The sequence below is a fragment of the Carassius auratus genome, chromosome 26 (assembly GCF_003368295.1).
Source record: "Carassius auratus strain Wakin chromosome 26, ASM336829v1, whole genome shotgun sequence".
Classification (NCBI taxonomy): Eukaryota; Metazoa; Chordata; class Actinopteri; order Cypriniformes; family Cyprinidae; genus Carassius; species Carassius auratus.
Genome location: NC_039268.1, coordinates 18136647 through 18155079, shown reverse-complemented (window position 1 = coordinate 18155079; position 18433 = coordinate 18136647). Strand labels below are relative to the sequence as shown.

Below are 18433 nucleotides of genomic sequence, written 5' to 3'. Positions count from 1 at the left end.
GGTTTACCTGCAGTCTGCAACTACATCAAATGTCAGATGAGATTTACAAGGATGATTATAACTGATCTCATATTACCTTGCTGACCAGTGATAATCATCACTGCATTATTGTAGAGCAGGCCCTACAAAAGACAGCTTGACCTAATTCATCAGCGACATTCTCTAATGTAATTGCATGAGTTGAAAATGTCTTCTCAGATTTCTTTGAATGTTCTCAGTTTGCATATATGTTGCTTTTTATGAACAGATGTATTCTATAAGAAGCCTGCCTACTGTCAGCTACAGGGTGAAAAGGGAAGGGGATGGAGCTGAGGACATGACACAAATGGAGTATGTCAGCATAAATATACATATGCAAATGTAAAGATGATTATTGGATATGAAATAAATAATTCTTCCTCTATTTTTTCCAGAGAGCTTACTGAAGCAGCAGTATTGATAAACCTGAAGACTCGCTTTGATCAAGTGCTTATCTATGTGAGTCTTGCAATCATATTCCAGTAAGCATGCACATGCATCACAGAGATGTCTGCTATTTCTAATTGTTGTGTGCAAAGGTATGGTAAATATCTTTGAAAAAGAGGATTCACATTATGTTCTAATATGCACAAATCAGACATGCTCGTGCACTTGTGCAATCAGTGACCACTCTGCAAAATTCTTTAGAGAAGCACTTTATAAAAAAGTTTTTAAAAAAAGGAACATGAACACTTTCGTTAACATTCTTTGTTATAATACACAAAAATACTACACTGGACAGGTCAATAAGCAGATTTCCTTTTTAATAAAATTGTTTGAAAATGAGATTCCTCAATAACATTAATAGACCTTCACCATTATAATTCAAATATCTTGTGAATCTAAATTCATTATTAATTTCTCTCGTCTTCTATGCAGACATACATTGGCAGTATTTTGGTGTCTGTGAATCCATACCAACTATTTAACATCTATGGCACAGATATGGTTCTGCAGTACGAGGGCCATGGCTTGGGAGATAACCCACCGTGAGTCTGAACAATCACAACAATTCTTAACAACACATTTTCTTACATTTCAACTCCTAAAAAGGAGGAAAAAATTGTATATTCTTTGTCACAGTCCATATTTTACCACAAATTTATATATATATTTTTAGACTTCCAAGACGAGTCATTCTCGAAAACATAAACTTTTATAATACTAAGAAATATTTCTTGAGCACCAAATCAGCATATTATTATGATTCCTGAAGGATCATGTGGCATTCAAGACACAGGAATAAATTACATTTAGAACTGTTTTTAAATTGCAATAATATTTTACAATATTACTGTATTTGTACAATGTTGTGCCATTTCAAATATTATATCAAATATTAAATTGCACAATTTGATTGTATTTTTAATCAAATAAATGCAGTCTTGCCTTATCAACCCTAAATGTTTAACAGTAGTGTTAATTAAAAGTTAAAAAAAAAGAAGCAGGAAGAAAATTAAGATTAAGATTTTATCTGTCACTCCCTTACAATACTTTTATTGCCAGAAATGTACAGTATGTAAACCTGCCTTCTTATACATTATGTTTCCAGTCATCTCTTTGCCATTGCAAACATTGCCTACACTACATTGATGGACATCAAGCAAAACCAGTGCATCATTATCAGGTCAGATGAAAGTATGTGAGTGTGTCATTTGTAGAGCGTGTGGAAGTATGTTATGTCTATGTAATGTTGTATTAGTGAAGTGTTTGTATTGTAGTGGGGAAAGTGGTTCTGGAAAGACAGAGGCGACCAAACTGGTTCTGAGGTACCTCACTGCTATTCACCATAAGAGGAACATTACACAACAGGTACGTGTGTATATATTAAAAAAAAAAAATGCAACACTTTTTGAGTTTTCTTTATTGACAAGGATCACTGATATACATTTTGGCAGATGGGACATGTTCCTGGATCACTGTTCTTGTTTGTCCTAGAACAACATTTCTGTCAAATCATTTTTTAGGGATAAGGAAAGAGATGGGGATGGGGCATGAACAACAATCTTTTTTTTAAGATTAATTTTTTGGCATTTTTGCCTTTATCTTGATAGGACAGTAAAGTTTGGCTTGAAGAAAAGTGTGAGAGAGAGGGGAATGGGACAGGGGAAAGTCGACGAGCGGGAACTTAAACTCTGTGCTATATGTTGGCAAAGTCAATGGTCAGAGTTAGAATTTGTGTTAGGGATCGGTATAGTTATTTTTAACTAAAAGTTATTAAAATAGTTCACTTTAGACATTCTATCATCAATGTATTCAACTGACCATTAATGTACTCTAATGAGAAAAAGTTGACATGTAGTTGCAAATTTACTTAGTAGAATGTCTAAAGTAGACTGATGTGACCATTAAAACTAAAAGAGTTTTAAAAAAAAGGCTAAAAAATATTATTTTGGCAACTAATTGAAATTAATGAAATTCATTTGCACTAAAAATGACTAAAACTGAAATAAAAAATAAGCTAAATAGATAAAAGCACCAAAATAATTTAAACTAAAATTAAACAAAAACTAAAAAATATCAAATAAATGCTCATTTAAATATTGATAACCTAATTAACTATTAATAAATATTTTAATAGCAGATAATATTGTAAGGGATTGGGTTAGAATCATGTGTCATTGGTAGACAAGTTGTTCCAGGTCCAACAAATGACGTTGATTTTGATTTATATTGAAAACATGTCATAAACTACAGGTGACAAATACTTGCAAATAATAGAAGTGAGTCAATTTTTGAAACAGAATTTAGTTTGAATCTGTGCTTATACAATGTTTGTTAATGAATGTATAATCTGTATTTTTGTTTTTCTATTTAATGCTGTCCTCTGTGCAGATTGAGGTAAACATTTTGTTGATAACCTAAAACTCTAACCTAGTAAATGTTACTGAATACTTTAGGAAGTAAGTTACATTTTTTTAATATCCAGATTCTCGAGGCAACTCCTCTGTTAGAGTCGTTTGGAAATGCTAAGACGGTCCGAAATGATAACTCCAGTCGCTTTGGAAAATTGGTGGAGGTCTATTTGGAGGAGTGAGTATTTATTTCTGTTGCAAATTGCTTCTGTTCTTAAATTTATAGCTATTTAAAGTAGAATGTTTGAATGGTACATTACGTTACAAGTCCAATGTAATGTGCTTTTCTAACTCTTTAATGTCTCTCAAGTCTGAAACCGTTCATTGAGAGATGACAAAGGAACTAGATCTGAACTTATGTGTGAATGTAGGACAGTAAGGTTGTTATTTAACCTCTGAACGTTAAAGAGAGAAAACAGATTGAAAGATAACTGAGTTCATACACTTGACCAATCTGTCTGTATTGTTGTTTGTATCAGAGGGGTGATCAGTGGTGCCATAACCTCACAGTATCTACTGGAGAAGTCCAGGATCGTTTTTCAGGTCTGTTGTTTCTCGCCCATTTAACTGGGAAAAGGCTAAAGGAGCCATGTATTAATTACTGACATTTGGGACCTAATCTGTTCTGTGTCTGCATGTGTCTGCAGGCCAAAGATGAGAGAAACTACCACATCTTTTATGAGATGCTGGCTGGACTTCCTACGCACATGAAACAGGCCTTCTACCTACAGGAGGCTGAAACCTACTACTACCTGAACCAGGTAAATAGAGGCATTTACCAAGACACACCATAGACATCAATACAACAAAATTGTTTATTCATTTTTCGCGCAAAATGGTTTTGCAAATAAAAAAATGAGCAGACAACAGAATGGGTATGAATTTATTTGATAAGTATAAAATCAAATAAACCTTGAACAAATCAGTTTTTGATCAAATTGGGTGAGCCAGTGATTCAACAGTCCATTCAGATGGTCTCACTTGTTTCGTTTCTAATTGAATCAGCCGTTTTGAATGAATCATTTGATTTGCATGATTCAATGAATAATTTTTTAAAACAGGGATTTGCTAGCACCTACTAGTGGTTTTATTGTCATCATTATTTATAATTATGTTCATGGAATCATGTCATGTTAGGGAGGTAACTGTGAGATCACTGGGAAGGATGATGGGGAGGACTTTAGGAGGCTACAGAGTGCCATGGACATTCTCCACTTCAGTCCTGAAGACCAGAGCAGCATATTCAGAGTGCTGTCATCCATACTGCACTTGGGCAACGTCTTTTTCCATAGAGTGGAGGTATTGTACATCTGAAAAGTCCTTCAGTAGATTTATGCAAATATAGCACACTTACATGAGCAATGTAATCAATCTTGTGGACCGTGTGCTTTGGATTCTCTGTCTCAGACAGAAGTGCAGGAGACAGCTGCTGTGGTGAGCACTCAGGAGATTCGTGCAGTAGCCGATCTGTTGCAGATTTCCCCAGAGGGTCTGCAAAAAGCCATCACCTTCAAAATGACGGTACATGCATACTGTACATAATGTGCTCTGAGCCACTTTATTTAGATTTTATGTGGAAACTATTTCTGACTCACTTTGTCCACCTTGCATATGCACTGAACTCTAGTCATCCTTCTGACAGAAGAAAGAGAAAAAGGATGAGAGAAAAAGAGACATAGTAATGACATGTAAGCAGGTTACTGTTAATGAGTTCCAGTAACCTAATTTAATTATTCTGAGTTCAGCTCTGTGGAAACCACAGTAATCTAATCAGGAGTTGCTCAGGGCTTGAGTAATCTTAACACCTAATAGCTCACTCACTGCCAGGATACCTTAACATTACATCACACAAAGATCAATGAAGGTTAATGAGGCCAGACAAGATAAAGTCAGGTCAGTTATATTACTATAGTGTCATTCACATATTTTGTATTTTTAGAAAATGTCCCTTTCAGTGTCCCTGATTCCCTCAAATCCCCTTTTAATATGTATGTGGTAGTATGTGTTGTGCTATCTTAAATTCATGCTAATTAAAATATAAAATACATATTTTTTAAATCAGTATCAATAATAAGTAATACGATTTGTTATACTTTGTTTTATTAAAAAGCATGTATATTATAATAATGAATAATAATGAGTAATAGTAATGAATGAATGCTGATTTCTGTAATATATCAGAATCATCTAATTTTTCATAATCCTAAAATATATAAAAGTGTTAAATTATAGAAATAATAATACAAATCTTTAAAAAAAAAATGCTTTATGCTAAATATAATTTGTTATAATTTTTTATTTTGGGGTTATATAGGGATTATTTGGATTTTATTTGTTTTACTGTCACTTTCGGATAACGTAAAATTACATATACAAAGATCAATGTAGGACAGACAAGATAAAGTCAGATCAGTTTTATTTCTAAAGCATTATTGACAATACATTTTTGTATTTCTTGAAAATAGAACATTGATACACTTAATAAGAACGTTTCCTTTCTAATGCAAAAAATCTCATTCTCATTAGTGTGATACAAAAAAAGTAAACAATGGCAGCATTTGTTGTACTACTTTTGATTTATGCTGATTTAAGTAAATGAAAGTAATACGGTAATAGTAATGAATGCTTATTTACAATTATAGGAATTAGTACATCAGGACACATGAGCATATTCAAAATGAAATTGATGAAATGTGACATGGATTTTTTCACTGCTTTGCCTGTGAGGTGTTACATGAATACAGTGCGATTGGCAGTGTGTTTGTGGTTTGTGTCATGTTGAGCATCTTGCTCATTTAATAAGTAAAGCTCTGTTATCCAGAGCTCACAGGTTTGTGTTTACACCAGCACTCACTTGGATCAGCTGTCACATAACATTGTATCAATTGCACACGCTGACTGTGACTTGTGTGAGTGACATAGAGTGTGTGTGAGGGTGAAACTGTATCCAGGCCTGTTCCCTAACTTCCGGGCAAGATGAGTCATAAAATTGAGGTATTTCTAGACATATAATCAAAAGATCTATGTTAAAATACTTTTGCAAAGTAAAACAAAGTGCCCAGTGAAGTAGCATACAGTACCACAAAAATGTGTGTCAATGGATCACATGCTGGTTAGATAGATACTCAAACATTTTAGTACTTTTGTGTGGTTTTCTTAACACATAACTTGGCTTTTGTGCTTTCTTTTATGCTCATAAGATAAATGATTATTCGGTTTCATCACAGGAGGCAATGAGAGAGAAGATATACACTCCCCTCTCAGTAGAAAGTGCTGTGGATGCCAGGTACACATTAGTAAACACATTTTCTACTTATTTGCAATATTGTTTCCATTGCATTTCCTCATGTTTTTCTCCACTCCAATTACAGAGATGCAGTTGCCAAGATCCTTTATTCCTTGCTTTTTCAATGGCTGACAGAACGGATCAATGGGCGGGTATACCCCAGGAACGAGGCGCTGTCCATATCTTTACTGGATATATATGGGTTTGAGGTATACAGTGACACTTCCGAACACACATTTTTACACATTTATTACCTTGAAGGTAAAGTGTGTAGTTTTTTTTTATTCTTTTGGAATTTAGACCCTTGTAAACATGCAAAATAATGTTTACCTGCATATATCTCCATGTCATCTTTGTTACGTGTTGTCCAGAGCTTGACGTTCAACAGCTTTGAGCAGCTCTGTATCAACTATGCTAATGAGACCCTGCAGTTCTTCTTCAGCAAAATCATTTTCAAACAGGAACAGGTGAGAATTAATATGCTAATATCTAATTATTATTATAATTTACAATAGCTGTTTCTACCTTAATATATTTTAAAATTAAATATTAAACTGTGATGCAAAGCTGAATTTTCAGCATTATTACTCCAGTCTTCAGTGTCACATGATCCATCATAAATCATTCTCTAATATACTGATTTGGTACTCGAGAACCTTTCTTATGATTATCAATAATGAAAACAGTTACTTTATTTCTTTTATATCTTTTATAACATTTTTTGCTGTTAGTTTTGATTAATTTAATGCATCAGTTTTTTTATCTTACTGAACCCGAACACGCCATGATTCCTCTGAAATATTGATTTCAAACATTAAATTGCACTTTCTTTCTGCACGTCTCTATAGGAGGAGTACATTCGAGAGCAGATCAACTGGAAAGAACTGTCCTTCACTGACAACCAGGCATGCATAGACCTTATTGCTGCAAAGCCCCATGGGATCCTCCGCATCCTTGATGACCAGAGCGGCTTTCCACAGGTTACACACTTGAATTTTAATGATGAATGGAGATCAATGAAAAAAAAGTCGGTTAACTACAGTCTGTTTTATCATTTGCTGACAGGCCACTGACAACACCTTCCTTCAGAAGTGCCACTATCACCATGGAAACAACCCCCTTTACTCCAAGCCAAAAATGCCACTGCCAGAGTTCACTGTCTATCACTATGCTGGTCGTGTAACTTACCAGGTAACAGACATACTGATTGCACATGCAGTTTTTTAATTACACAATTAATGCCAAAAGCTGAGGCCAATGAATTAATTTACCATTTGTAACTGAGGTTTTAATGATAACAGCTTGTGAAAACAGAATCTCACAAAGGTTTGTACTGATTTTAGGTCCATAAATTCCTGGATAAGAACTACGATCAGGTTCGGCAGGAAGTATTGGATCTGTTTATGCAGAGCCAGAACCGAGTGAGTCAGTGAATCCCCATGCACGTGTGTGTGTGTGTGTGTGTGTGTATGTGTGTGTTTGTGTGTGTGTGAGAGAGAGACAGCTTAGGCTATTTTGCTATTCTACAGAAATGTATAAAAAAAAAAACGAGACACTGAGAAAAAAGAAGCCACAATATCTTCGTGTGCATAGGTGTATTTTATGTAAACCTGAAGTATGAATGTATTTTTCTAAATTGCATATGTGGGTGTGTTTTCGAGATGGTGTCCAATCTCTTCATAAAACATGCCGAGATGCTGAATCAGCAGAAAGGAGCAATGAACAGGAACAGCACAATGACTCGGAAATATCAGCCCTCTACTGTGGCTGCCAAGTTCCAGCAATCACTACAGGAGCTTCTAGACAAGATGGAGAGGTCTTAAACACTCAAGCACACATAGAGATATACAGTACTCCTGCATTCATGTATTTGTGTTTTTTTCTTCTGATTATTTCTTTTATTTATTCAGTTAAAAATCCTGTTTTCTAACTTTTTCAGGTGCAACCCATTTTTTGTCCGTTGCATAAAGCCAAATAATAACAAGGTATGAGAAGACGTTAGACAAGAGTATACATACGGAGTTACCACCCTAATGCATAAATTAATTAAATGTATTTGCATCTCCATTCAGGAACCTGGTATATTTGACCCTGAGTTGGTTGCTACTCAGCTCAGATATTCAGGAATCTTGGACACAATCCGCATCAGGAAGGAGGGTTATCCAATCAGAGTGCCGTTCCATAAATTCTTAAACAGGTATCCTACTCAACAGCTGGTGCTTGTTACTTATGGATGCAGTGCGGTACTGTGTGTAATCTAGTCTAGTGCTATAAATAGACGTGTGCCAGTGTATAGAATACAGCATGTTAGAATAGATTATCACTTATAATGTGTTTCCAGGTACAAAGCCCTGCTTGGAATGAAGAAGCCGCCACCTCCAGATGGCGATAACTGTGTCTTTATGTTAATGAAGCTCTGCCCAATCAACAAAGAAGATTATCAAGTGGGTGTGTCAAAGGTAAGCAGAATGACAACACTAAATAAAGCACTTCTAAGGGGTCATTCACACAAAATGTGTCTTTGCATCTAAAAACGCAAGAGGAATGTATTTTTAAAAAGTTCAATGCAGAATGCCTCCTTTCCCATGTTGCCATCAAATAAACAGTTGGCATGCCAACTTGCTACTGTAAACAAAAGCTTGCAATGCTTGCCCCGCCTCCGGGGTCTTCTGATTGGCCCACTGTTTTAGGACTGAGATTGACAATCTGTGCTGTGTGTAAAAGTGTCAAAAACGCGGTGGGTTGTACACATCTGTCAAAACAATGGAAAAATAGCATTAGAACTGAAAAATGTCTTCTGTGTGAACAGACTATAAGGACGCCAAAATTTTTTATAAAACTGTTTTAAATTGTTGAATGCAGGGTTATTTAAAACTACAACCATAAAAACATAATAATTTGAAATAAAAATAACCATTAAGTGATTTTATTTCAGCTAGATGTTAAAGCCAAATTGCTAATATTTGTTTGAAAAATACTGTGAAAATTTTGACATATTAAAAATGTCAAAGTTAAAGTTAAAAAGTAAAAAATTGAAAACGAATTTAATTTTTTTTTATTCAAAACTAAATCTATATATTAACAAAAACAATAAATGTGTTTTTTTGTTGTTGTTGTTGTTGTTGTTTTTCTTACCCTCAGCTCTTTCTAAAGGAGAATGTGTATCATTTATTGGAGAGTAAACGTGATCGTATGATGCATGTAGCTGCACTGACCCTTCAGCGTTATGTACGGATGTATTTTGTTCGGAAGAATTTCCTCAAGTTCCGTTCAGACATGACAAAACTTCAGGCTCACTGCAAGGGCTTCCTGGCCAGGTAAACTACCTAATGCTCGGAACTCTTCAATGCTACATTTTTTTTGCAAATACAAATGTTTGTGGTTAACTTTGCAATCTGATTTTGAGTGTAGATTCTTTCACAAGGTTTCTAGTTGACCTAAGCATAGTTTAGGTGCTTGATCAACTGGTAAGGATGAATTCAGTCTGGCAGACCTCGTTAGTAATGGTAGACCACCTTGATGTAATTTGAGAGCCTGGTTGAGCTGGTTAATTTGGTTAACCATGTTCCAAAGCTTGATTTGACCACCTTAGAATCTGTTTTTATTTTTATTTTTTTCTGGAGAAATATTTTTAGTAGGATCAACAAAATTGAATTGACTGAAACTCTGGCTCTTACTGTGTTTGTGCCTTACAGGCGGCGGTTTCAGCGAATGCGTATAAACCTGATCAGGCACCGTGCAATGATCCGACTTATTGTCAATCGCAAAAGATACATCAGGGTACGTTACCTAATAATGAACTGTTACTTCCCTAACTGTGTACTGCAGTTAAAAATAAGTCATTCATTAATGTGAGCTCAGATGCAGGTTTTTCACATTTTTAATGCTGGCTCTTTGTTTTGTTACAGCTCAATCTCCTCTTAGCGAGAAGAGCAGAGCAGGAGAGGAGGAGGATTGAACAGGTAAATGAACAGTCTGTGCTCATTATTAGATAAGGACCAATTTCGTTTTGTTTCATCACCCTAGTGTCTCTGCAGTATGAACCATTTCAAACTCTGAATCCCCAGCCACTTAAAAAAAATTTTTGCCACTTTTCCTGACGTGTTTTTGTAATGTGTTCCTCTCTCCCGTAGGAGCGAATAAGCAGGGAAGTGGTAAATGTGACTCAGCTGGTTATTCCTGCAGAGTTGGGAGGACTGTTACAGGCCACAGCAGGTTATTGACAATTTCCCAGTGTGTGAAAAGCTCTTTTCCTTATTACTGATGGCATTTGCTAATACAAGCAAAAAATTATTATTGCTCAAGCTTTGTTCAAAACCTTCAAACTTTGATAAATAACATATTTTTGCCTTGCACATTTAACAAAAAAAAAAAAAAACTAATAAAGAATAACCAACAAAATCTAAATTAAAATGAACACACAAAATGTAAAAATAATAATACTATTACAGTATATCATTCATTTACACTAAAATAGCACTATCTGTCAATGCAGTACCAACCATTTTACACTCCTCCTATTATAATCAATTATCGAGTTTATGATATTGCAGTTTTGCAACATGTCACATACCTCATTATTTATGGGGGAATCACGTTTGAAAATCACATTTGATACACTGACATCTTGCAAAATGAATGAAATATAAATAAATAATATTAAACTTATGTTTTGGGATTTTTGTCTTGGTAGCTGGTAGGGAGCGTCATTCAGACTGTTTGGCTCTGGTTCAGGCTCCAAGAATACAAACAGACCCCCAGCTCACTCTTCCACTGGACATCAACAACCATCTGATGACCAAATATATACGCACACATTTCCGAGTGAGTCTCCTACCTGCTAACACACACACTCATGCATTATACTCACAATCCACTCACATAATGCAGTAAATATTGGCTTATTTGTGTAGGAATTGCAGTTTGGGATGCTAACAGCACCGCTGGAGAACTCACTGACCCGACTAGAAGATGATCTGAAACAGGATGCTCTTGATGTGTTTATACTGGTAACATTACAGTAACCCTCAACCATCATTTTCAGCACTTCTCTGCAGTTCTCTTGTTGAATTTTAATATCTGTATTTAATAGATTTTGCGTTTCATGGGAGATCCAAACCTGAATGGAGCTCAAGAAAACCTGTTTGGAAATTACATCATTCAGAGAGGCCTTGCCACTCCACCAATCAGAGATGAGATCCTAGCGCAGCTAGCCAATCAGGTGTGGCGGAATGAAAACACCAGAAATGCAGAGAGAGGATGGTTGTTGATGGCCGCCTGTTTGAGTTCCTTTGCCCCGTCTGAGAAGATGGAGAAATATCTGCTAAAGTGAGAAAATATGCATCTGAACACATACACTACTGGTCAAAAGTTTGGGGTGACATTTTTTTTTTTTTTTTGACAAGTATTTTTTAAGGAAGTCTGTTATTCTTACCATGACTGCATTTATTGAATTCAAAATACAATGAAAACAATGATATTGTGAAATGTTATTACAATTTAAAATAAAGTTTTTCTACTTCAATATGTTTTGAAATGTAAATGATTCCTGTGATGGCAATGCTGAATTTCTCCAGTTTTCAGTGTCACACAATCCTTCATAAATCATTCTAATATGCAGATTTGATGCTCAAAAAACAAATCAGCATATTTTATTATTCAATTAATAATAAATATTAATATTAATAAATAATAAAATATTTTTAATGCTATAATAAAAACCATTTTGATGCTTTATCGTATTTTGGGTGCCGATACATTTTTGGGGATTCTCAGATAAACAGAAGGTTCAGCATTTTTTTAAATAGTAAATACTTAAACATTTTTACACTGTCACTTTTGAACAATTTAATGTATTCCTGCTAAATAAAAAGTATTTATTGCTTTTTTTATGTTACTGACCTCAAATCAATCCATTTCACACAATTTCAATTATGAATGAAATGATTACAATCATTGCTTCTAATGTGAGATTTAGTGACAAAGCAGTTATTGAACTGTCTCTCCCTCTGTCTCCATCAGATTTGTGTCAGACTATGCTCTGAATGGCTTCAAGGCTGTGTGCCAACACAAACTCCTCCAAGCCATGCAGAAATCCTACCTAGTCCCTGAGGCGTCTCGAACATACCCTCTATCCCTGCTAGAGTGGACTGCCACCCGCAAAAAAGCACACATGGTGCTCCAAGTGCACTGTTTTGATGGTAAGATCTGGATAATTTGCTCTTACATATATGACAAAAAGAAGAGAATAATTATATATATAATAATAACTAATGCATGAAACAGCATAAAAACAGCAGTCAGTAGACATGATTCTTGACTCTTGACAGCTTTGATTCTTGACTCTTGTCACCTGGGTTTTAAAACTGATAATTTTTAAAACATTTTGCAACATAGAGCCCCAGTGCTAAATAATGAGATGTAGGTGATGCTGCCCCCCCCCCACCCCCTTCTGTTCTCAATTTCCTTTCCCTCTCTTCTGTCTGTGTCAAATAATGCATGTTATTATCAGGTCAGAATGCAAATCAGGCCTGGTGTCATCTGTCCATTCTTTCTTCTCATCTCTTTAATCTCTTTTTCTGTCACTCCCTGTATCTTTCTTTCAGCCTCTCCTCTTTCATCTAATCTCACTCCCGCTCTCTGTCTCTCTGCTTTATTTCACTCCTCTTCTCATCCAGTTACACTGTCTCTCTGTCCTCGCCTGTTTGGGCTGAAGCAGATTAGTCGATATATGATAGTGTGTGTTTGGAATGTGGATGTGTGTGTGTGTGTGTGTGTGTGCTGGTACAGATAAGACGGTCAGTCTGCATGATCTTGACTACTGTTTCCACCCATCAACTCTCTTACAATTACATAACTATTATTAGCTAAAGATATGAATAACCTCTTATTGGAGGGTTTCCCCTAGTGTGTTGAGCATGAAGTGTTAAATAAAAAATATTTCAGGAATTTCATAAAGGAGTAGTTCACCCTAAAAAAATACATTCGCTCATCATTTACTTTCATGCCATTCTTTATATGATTTATATTATAATGCATTGACTGATGCTCCATAAAGCATATATATATATATATATATATATATATATATATATATATATATGTACAGTATATAAAAAGAAGTACTGTACATATATAAGAAGCATATAGATTTGCTAATATATGATTCTTATGCTTCTTCATTGTTTCTTGTGACTATGCTTCTATTTACATTTTACAAACTGGTCATTGCAAATTTAATATTTACTAAATATTTGCTTTAAAAAGACATTTGTCAGCTTTCCTTGTAGGAAGGCAACATGTCAGTTATATTCACAGTATCTCTAGTGACATTAGCTTTTCCACTGGGACCTCACAGATTGAAGATTTCTTATAGCAAATTTGGATAATCAAGTCAGTTGAAATTTCTAAGTGTTATGCTGTTATTTTTCTAAGCAACTGGATTTGTCCTTTTTTAACCGGAAGACCATAAAAAAGCAAAAAGCATAGATTTAGGAGGAACCCAAGCTGTATCTAGAGATGGCAATATCAGAAAGACTTGTGTTTATTTAATTTGAGCCAGTATTATTTGATTATTTCTTTGTAGGTGTGTCTTTCCTGTGTCCTGTCCATTCCTGGACAAATGGAGAGGGACTTGCTGGAGACGTTCTACAACACAGGTGATTATTTTATTTATTTTTTCTGTTGAATCTTCAGCTTTACTTGAAAACACAGCATCTTAAGGCTGCAATACACCACAAAACGTTTGCACATATTCGCAGTCTGGATGAAAATCACAGGCATTCTCAAATTGGAGTTGACAGATTTCACAGAAAATTGTGTAGTTTATAAACATAATAGACATGTAACTATGGTGTCGGTCATCCTGCAGGGGCGTGTCCTCTGAGAGCCGATGGGGTTGGTCAGTTCTGATGAAGGAGCCGGCGCAGTGGGTGGAGTTAGAGGGACACGATTATGTTCTGGATCTGGTGTGTGACCTGGAGCTGCTGCCAGACTTCCCCAAACAGAAAACGTACTTCATCATCTCTACTGAAGACCCCAGCAAGGCACGGCCTAACGCAAGCATGTACGCAGTATATTTAATCATTCACAGCCATGTTTCCATTGTAGTGCTTTCTTGTCATAACATTTAATGGATATGTTTATATGCAGAAGTCTCTTTGGCAGTGGATTCGAAGAGGATGAGAATGGGCCGCTCTCATATTCCAACCGAACGAGCGCCGTTGCAGCCAACAGCCTACCAATTTCTGAAGGCAACTACAATCTAGGTAGCCTTTTCAGCCTTTTAAAAGAAGCACAATATACATCAATCCTTAAGTGGGAGGACATAATGCTGCTGCCCCTTCCCAATCTGATTGGCTGGCGAATGTAATTGCACCGATAGGTCTATTGGCCCGCCAGTGAATAACCGAGCATAACCTCACGAAACACTAAACTACAGCCCTTGCTTTAATCAGTAGTAGCAGATCTACAGCCCTGCATGTAAAGTAGAATCAGATACACACAGAATGGCTAGATTACATACAGCTGAACTAACCCCGACGGTGTTCTTGTGACCTTTCTGTGTGCGTGCCCCGAGGAGGCAACATTATACACTTTTAAAGGGGTCTTGCAGAGGTGAATGCACAGGTCATTGATCATTGTTAACTTTTCTGGAGGCAGTAGTTTGCTCTAGTTGTGTACCTGTCTCCACTTGGTCTTTTTTTGATGACCGTTTTCTCTGACTCTTAGAGTTTGTTGCTTGAGTAGAATGTTATTTATTTGAAATCTTAAATATTTTGTAATATTATCAACGTCTTTTACTGTGGAATTTGATCAGTTTAAAGTGTCTGCTGATACTTTTAAACAGTAGTTGATCTTATGGGGTTTATTTGCTTCGTAGGTAAACGCATTATGTATTTTACTGGAATACAGTACAAAGATACAGATTTTGTACGTGAATTCCTGTTCACATTCTCACTTTTTCCTCCTTTTTATTACTTTCCCTCTCTTCTGTCTCGTCATCTCTTTGGCAGACTTAGAACCACCCTATGATGGCACTCAGAGAGGGATGGACCGGTATTTGGACAGCCTGTTTGACCCAGTTCTGTCTGATGGAACTGGGGTACGGTGTCACCTGATTACCTCACACACACAAATGTGAATAAGAGAGAGTGAGAATATGGAAGATTGCTTTACAGCCTTACTGTAATTCACAGAGTCTCATGTATGTGAATGTTGATCGTGTGTGTATTTGGCTGAGCTTCCTATGATCCACACAGCACTAGGAAATAAGTCAAGGCTGTCATTTTTAATGAGGCTTATCCCACACAGAGAGAGAGAGGCCAAGAGTCATGCTGTAAACGGCACACACAAGTTACATCAATTAGATTTCTCTAATATGTTTTACAGAAATAGATTAAAAACAGTTTAATGTGTGTGAAAGCACGATCTGACTCACTCCTCTGTATGGTCGGAGCCACAATTTCCTTGCATTATATTATAGGTCTTTGTTTGTTTGTTTTCTTCAGTACGTTTAAGCATTTGGTCAGTAACTAACTGGAATATTCTTTTTCATGTAGGACCTCGATGCATCAGTTTTGTCTGGTAGGATGAAAGGTGGAGGAGGTGTTGGTGGTGATGAAGCACAACCTCCTGCAAGGGTCGTCGTTTCAGCTGCTCTTCAGCCTGGAGGTTCACACTGCTCTCTGCCTAAAAAGTCCAGCTTAAACAAGCAGGAATTTCTTTACTGGTCCAGGCTGGTTTATGCTGGTTTTTGGAGCTGGACTGCCAGCAAAACCTATCCATCTTTTTCTGCATACGTACTGTATATACTGTACTGTATAGCAAATCTCATCCCAAGTATGCAGATCTCAACTGCTTGATTGTTTGTATCACAAAATCGAATCTAATTCTAATCTGGTCAATGCTACTGTAAGGCATTAAGATATTATGAACATGAAAGGAGTAGTTCACCCAAAGATACACATTTGCTGAAAATGTACTCACCCTCACCTCAGGCCATCCAAGATGTGTTTTCTTCAGGCCAGATTTGAAAAAGTTTAGTATTGCATCACTAGCTCAAAAATGGATCCACTTTCAAAATGAAAGTCCACACAGCTGATAAAAACATCACAATAATCCCCATGTAATCCAAACATCTCCAGTCTATCAGTTAACATCTGAAGAGAAAGTCTGTGTCTCTGTAAGGTACAAATCCATTACTAAGGCATCGCCATCGTTTCTGGCCAAAATAACAGTCCCTAATAATGCTGAATGAAAAAGTTTATCCTTTAGTGACATTTCACACCATAAGACTGCATGATCTGTGCATATTTCTCTCCTGATTCAGGCAAGGCAACTTTCTCTACAGAAAACAATATTATGGATAGAGGACACTTATTTTAGCTAGAAGCAACAGTACGAACTTAAAACCATACTAAAGATGGAAACACACAGCTTTTCATTCCCAAAATGTTAACTGATGAACTGAAGTTGTGGATTACTCACTGTGATGTTTTTATTCACCTGTTTGGACTCTTATTCTGATGGCACCCATTCCCTGCAATGCTGTAATGTAATGCAGAGATATAATGCCAGATTTCTCCAAATCTGATGCAATGAAGAAACAAACTCATCTGCATCTTGGATGGCCTGATGTTGAGAACATTTTCAGCAAATATTTATTTTTGGTTTAATTATTCCTCTTTTTGTTGTAAAGCTTTAAAATTTTGAGACAATGTGTATTGTGAAAACTGATATACAAGTAAATTTGACGTGACTAATAAACCTGGTCAAGCAGCTAATAAACTTAAGAAGCCTGGTAGGGACACCAGCATCCCAAGCAATGCTGATATTTTGAGCTGGACTTGAATTATGAAAGCTAAAAAACATATATTAATGGTGTGCTGGCCGTGTATGTGTAATATTTTTCTGCTCTCTGTGTTCTGTAGCAGTTAGAGTCCTGCCACCCATTCCAGGTGCTTCAGTGATGCCCAGGATGCCAGCGGTGCACCCAGTGCCAGGTATTTCTAATTAAATTGAGTTCAGCTTTACAGGGATTGAAATTAAATGATTTGGACAAGTATTCATTATTATGTCTTTCAATTTTGTCTGTCAGACCCGCAGCAAACTGTCCTGGCCCAGCAACAACAAACCATCATCAACCAGCAAGCCGTCATTATGGTAATAAAGTCTTTTTAGTTTAGTTTAGTTTAGTTTAGTTTAGTTTAGTTTAGTTTAGTTTAGTTTAGGGTTATTACTGTTAACTAAATATAAAACCATAAAACATTTTTAGTACTTAAAATAATGATTAATTGAAAGATTTAAATATATACAAAAAAAAACTTAATTTCATAAGAAAACATAATTTCAACTAGTTGCCAATACTTAAAGTCCTAAAGCAAACCTAAATTAAGACTTTTTTTTCTTTAAAAAGAAATAACAAGAGCAACCCACATAGTTACTAAAAATTCTAATAAAGTTGAAGTGAAAACAGAAAATATACAAATATTATGAAAAACTGTAAAAGCACAAAATTGCATTGGTTTCGTTTTTTTATTTCATATTTAATTAATTTTTTATATCATTATTAATTTCAGCAATTTCAATTAGTTGCTTACAGATTTGGTGACATTTTCATGTTAAATATATATATATTTTTTTTTGTGTGTAAAATGATATGCCCTGAAGGTCAGACTGCAATTAATACAATGGCTGATATAATAAAACATAACAAAATATTTGCAAAATAAAAAAAAAATTCACCAAAAGACAAAAGCTAGGACTACAACAAAAGCATTTTATGTCATCCTGTGTCTGTCGACTGTCTTGCCATCCTCAGGCTCAGCAGATGACCATGCAGGCGATGGCTATGGTGACCAGTCCAGTGTCCAGTCCACCAATGTCTCCCCTCACCAGCCCCCCAACCAGCCCTCCACCCACTCCCTACAGCACTCTGCCGCCTAGCCCGTACCCCGCCATCCCTCCCAGCCCCTACGCTAACCTCCCACCCAGCCCTTACGCCCCACATCCCCTTTCCATGTATACAAGCCCCCTGGTGACCCCCCACCCCACCATCCCCTCCACCTCGATCAACACCACCCCCAGCACCTTAGAGGAGCAACAGAAGCCCCTGGAGAAGAAGAGCGGCCCCCCAACACCACAGCCACGGAGTACCACCACCACAAAGGTGCCAAAGTATTGACATAATCTAATAGTTTATACTGTAAATCTAGTTTATGATTGACCTTGTGTACTAGCAATGTTGTTGACTCTTGACAAATTGCTTGTTCCT

The 18433-nt window shown here is 36.2% G+C and overlaps 1 protein-coding gene across 1 annotated transcript in view; it reads left to right on the top strand.

Moving 5' to 3' along the window:
- Positions 1-18433, top strand: part of myo15ab (myosin XVAb) — a 38133-nt gene that overhangs the window by 6838 nt on the left and 12862 nt on the right. The window contains 36 exon segments of the mRNA XM_026204903.1: positions 248-330; positions 414-477; positions 898-1007; positions 1571-1645; positions 1740-1836; positions 2948-3051; positions 3353-3416; positions 3521-3634; positions 4011-4166; positions 4281-4394; positions 6101-6159; positions 6245-6368; positions 6531-6626; positions 7008-7139; positions 7225-7350; positions 7503-7580; positions 7821-7975; positions 8099-8144; positions 8232-8356; positions 8501-8618; positions 9301-9476; positions 9855-9939; positions 10068-10121; positions 10293-10374; positions 10853-10983; positions 11073-11168; positions 11252-11487; positions 12181-12359; positions 13745-13817; positions 14030-14224; positions 14311-14426; positions 15174-15262; positions 15720-15831; positions 17091-17162; positions 17258-17322; positions 17981-18328. Of these exon segments, the coding sequence (XP_026060688.1) occupies positions 248-330; positions 414-477; positions 898-1007; positions 1571-1645; positions 1740-1836; positions 2948-3051; positions 3353-3416; positions 3521-3634; positions 4011-4166; positions 4281-4394; positions 6101-6159; positions 6245-6368; positions 6531-6626; positions 7008-7139; positions 7225-7350; positions 7503-7580; positions 7821-7975; positions 8099-8144; positions 8232-8356; positions 8501-8618; positions 9301-9476; positions 9855-9939; positions 10068-10121; positions 10293-10374; positions 10853-10983; positions 11073-11168; positions 11252-11487; positions 12181-12359; positions 13745-13817; positions 14030-14224; positions 14311-14426; positions 15174-15262; positions 15720-15831; positions 17091-17162; positions 17258-17322; positions 17981-18328 (4149 nt within the window).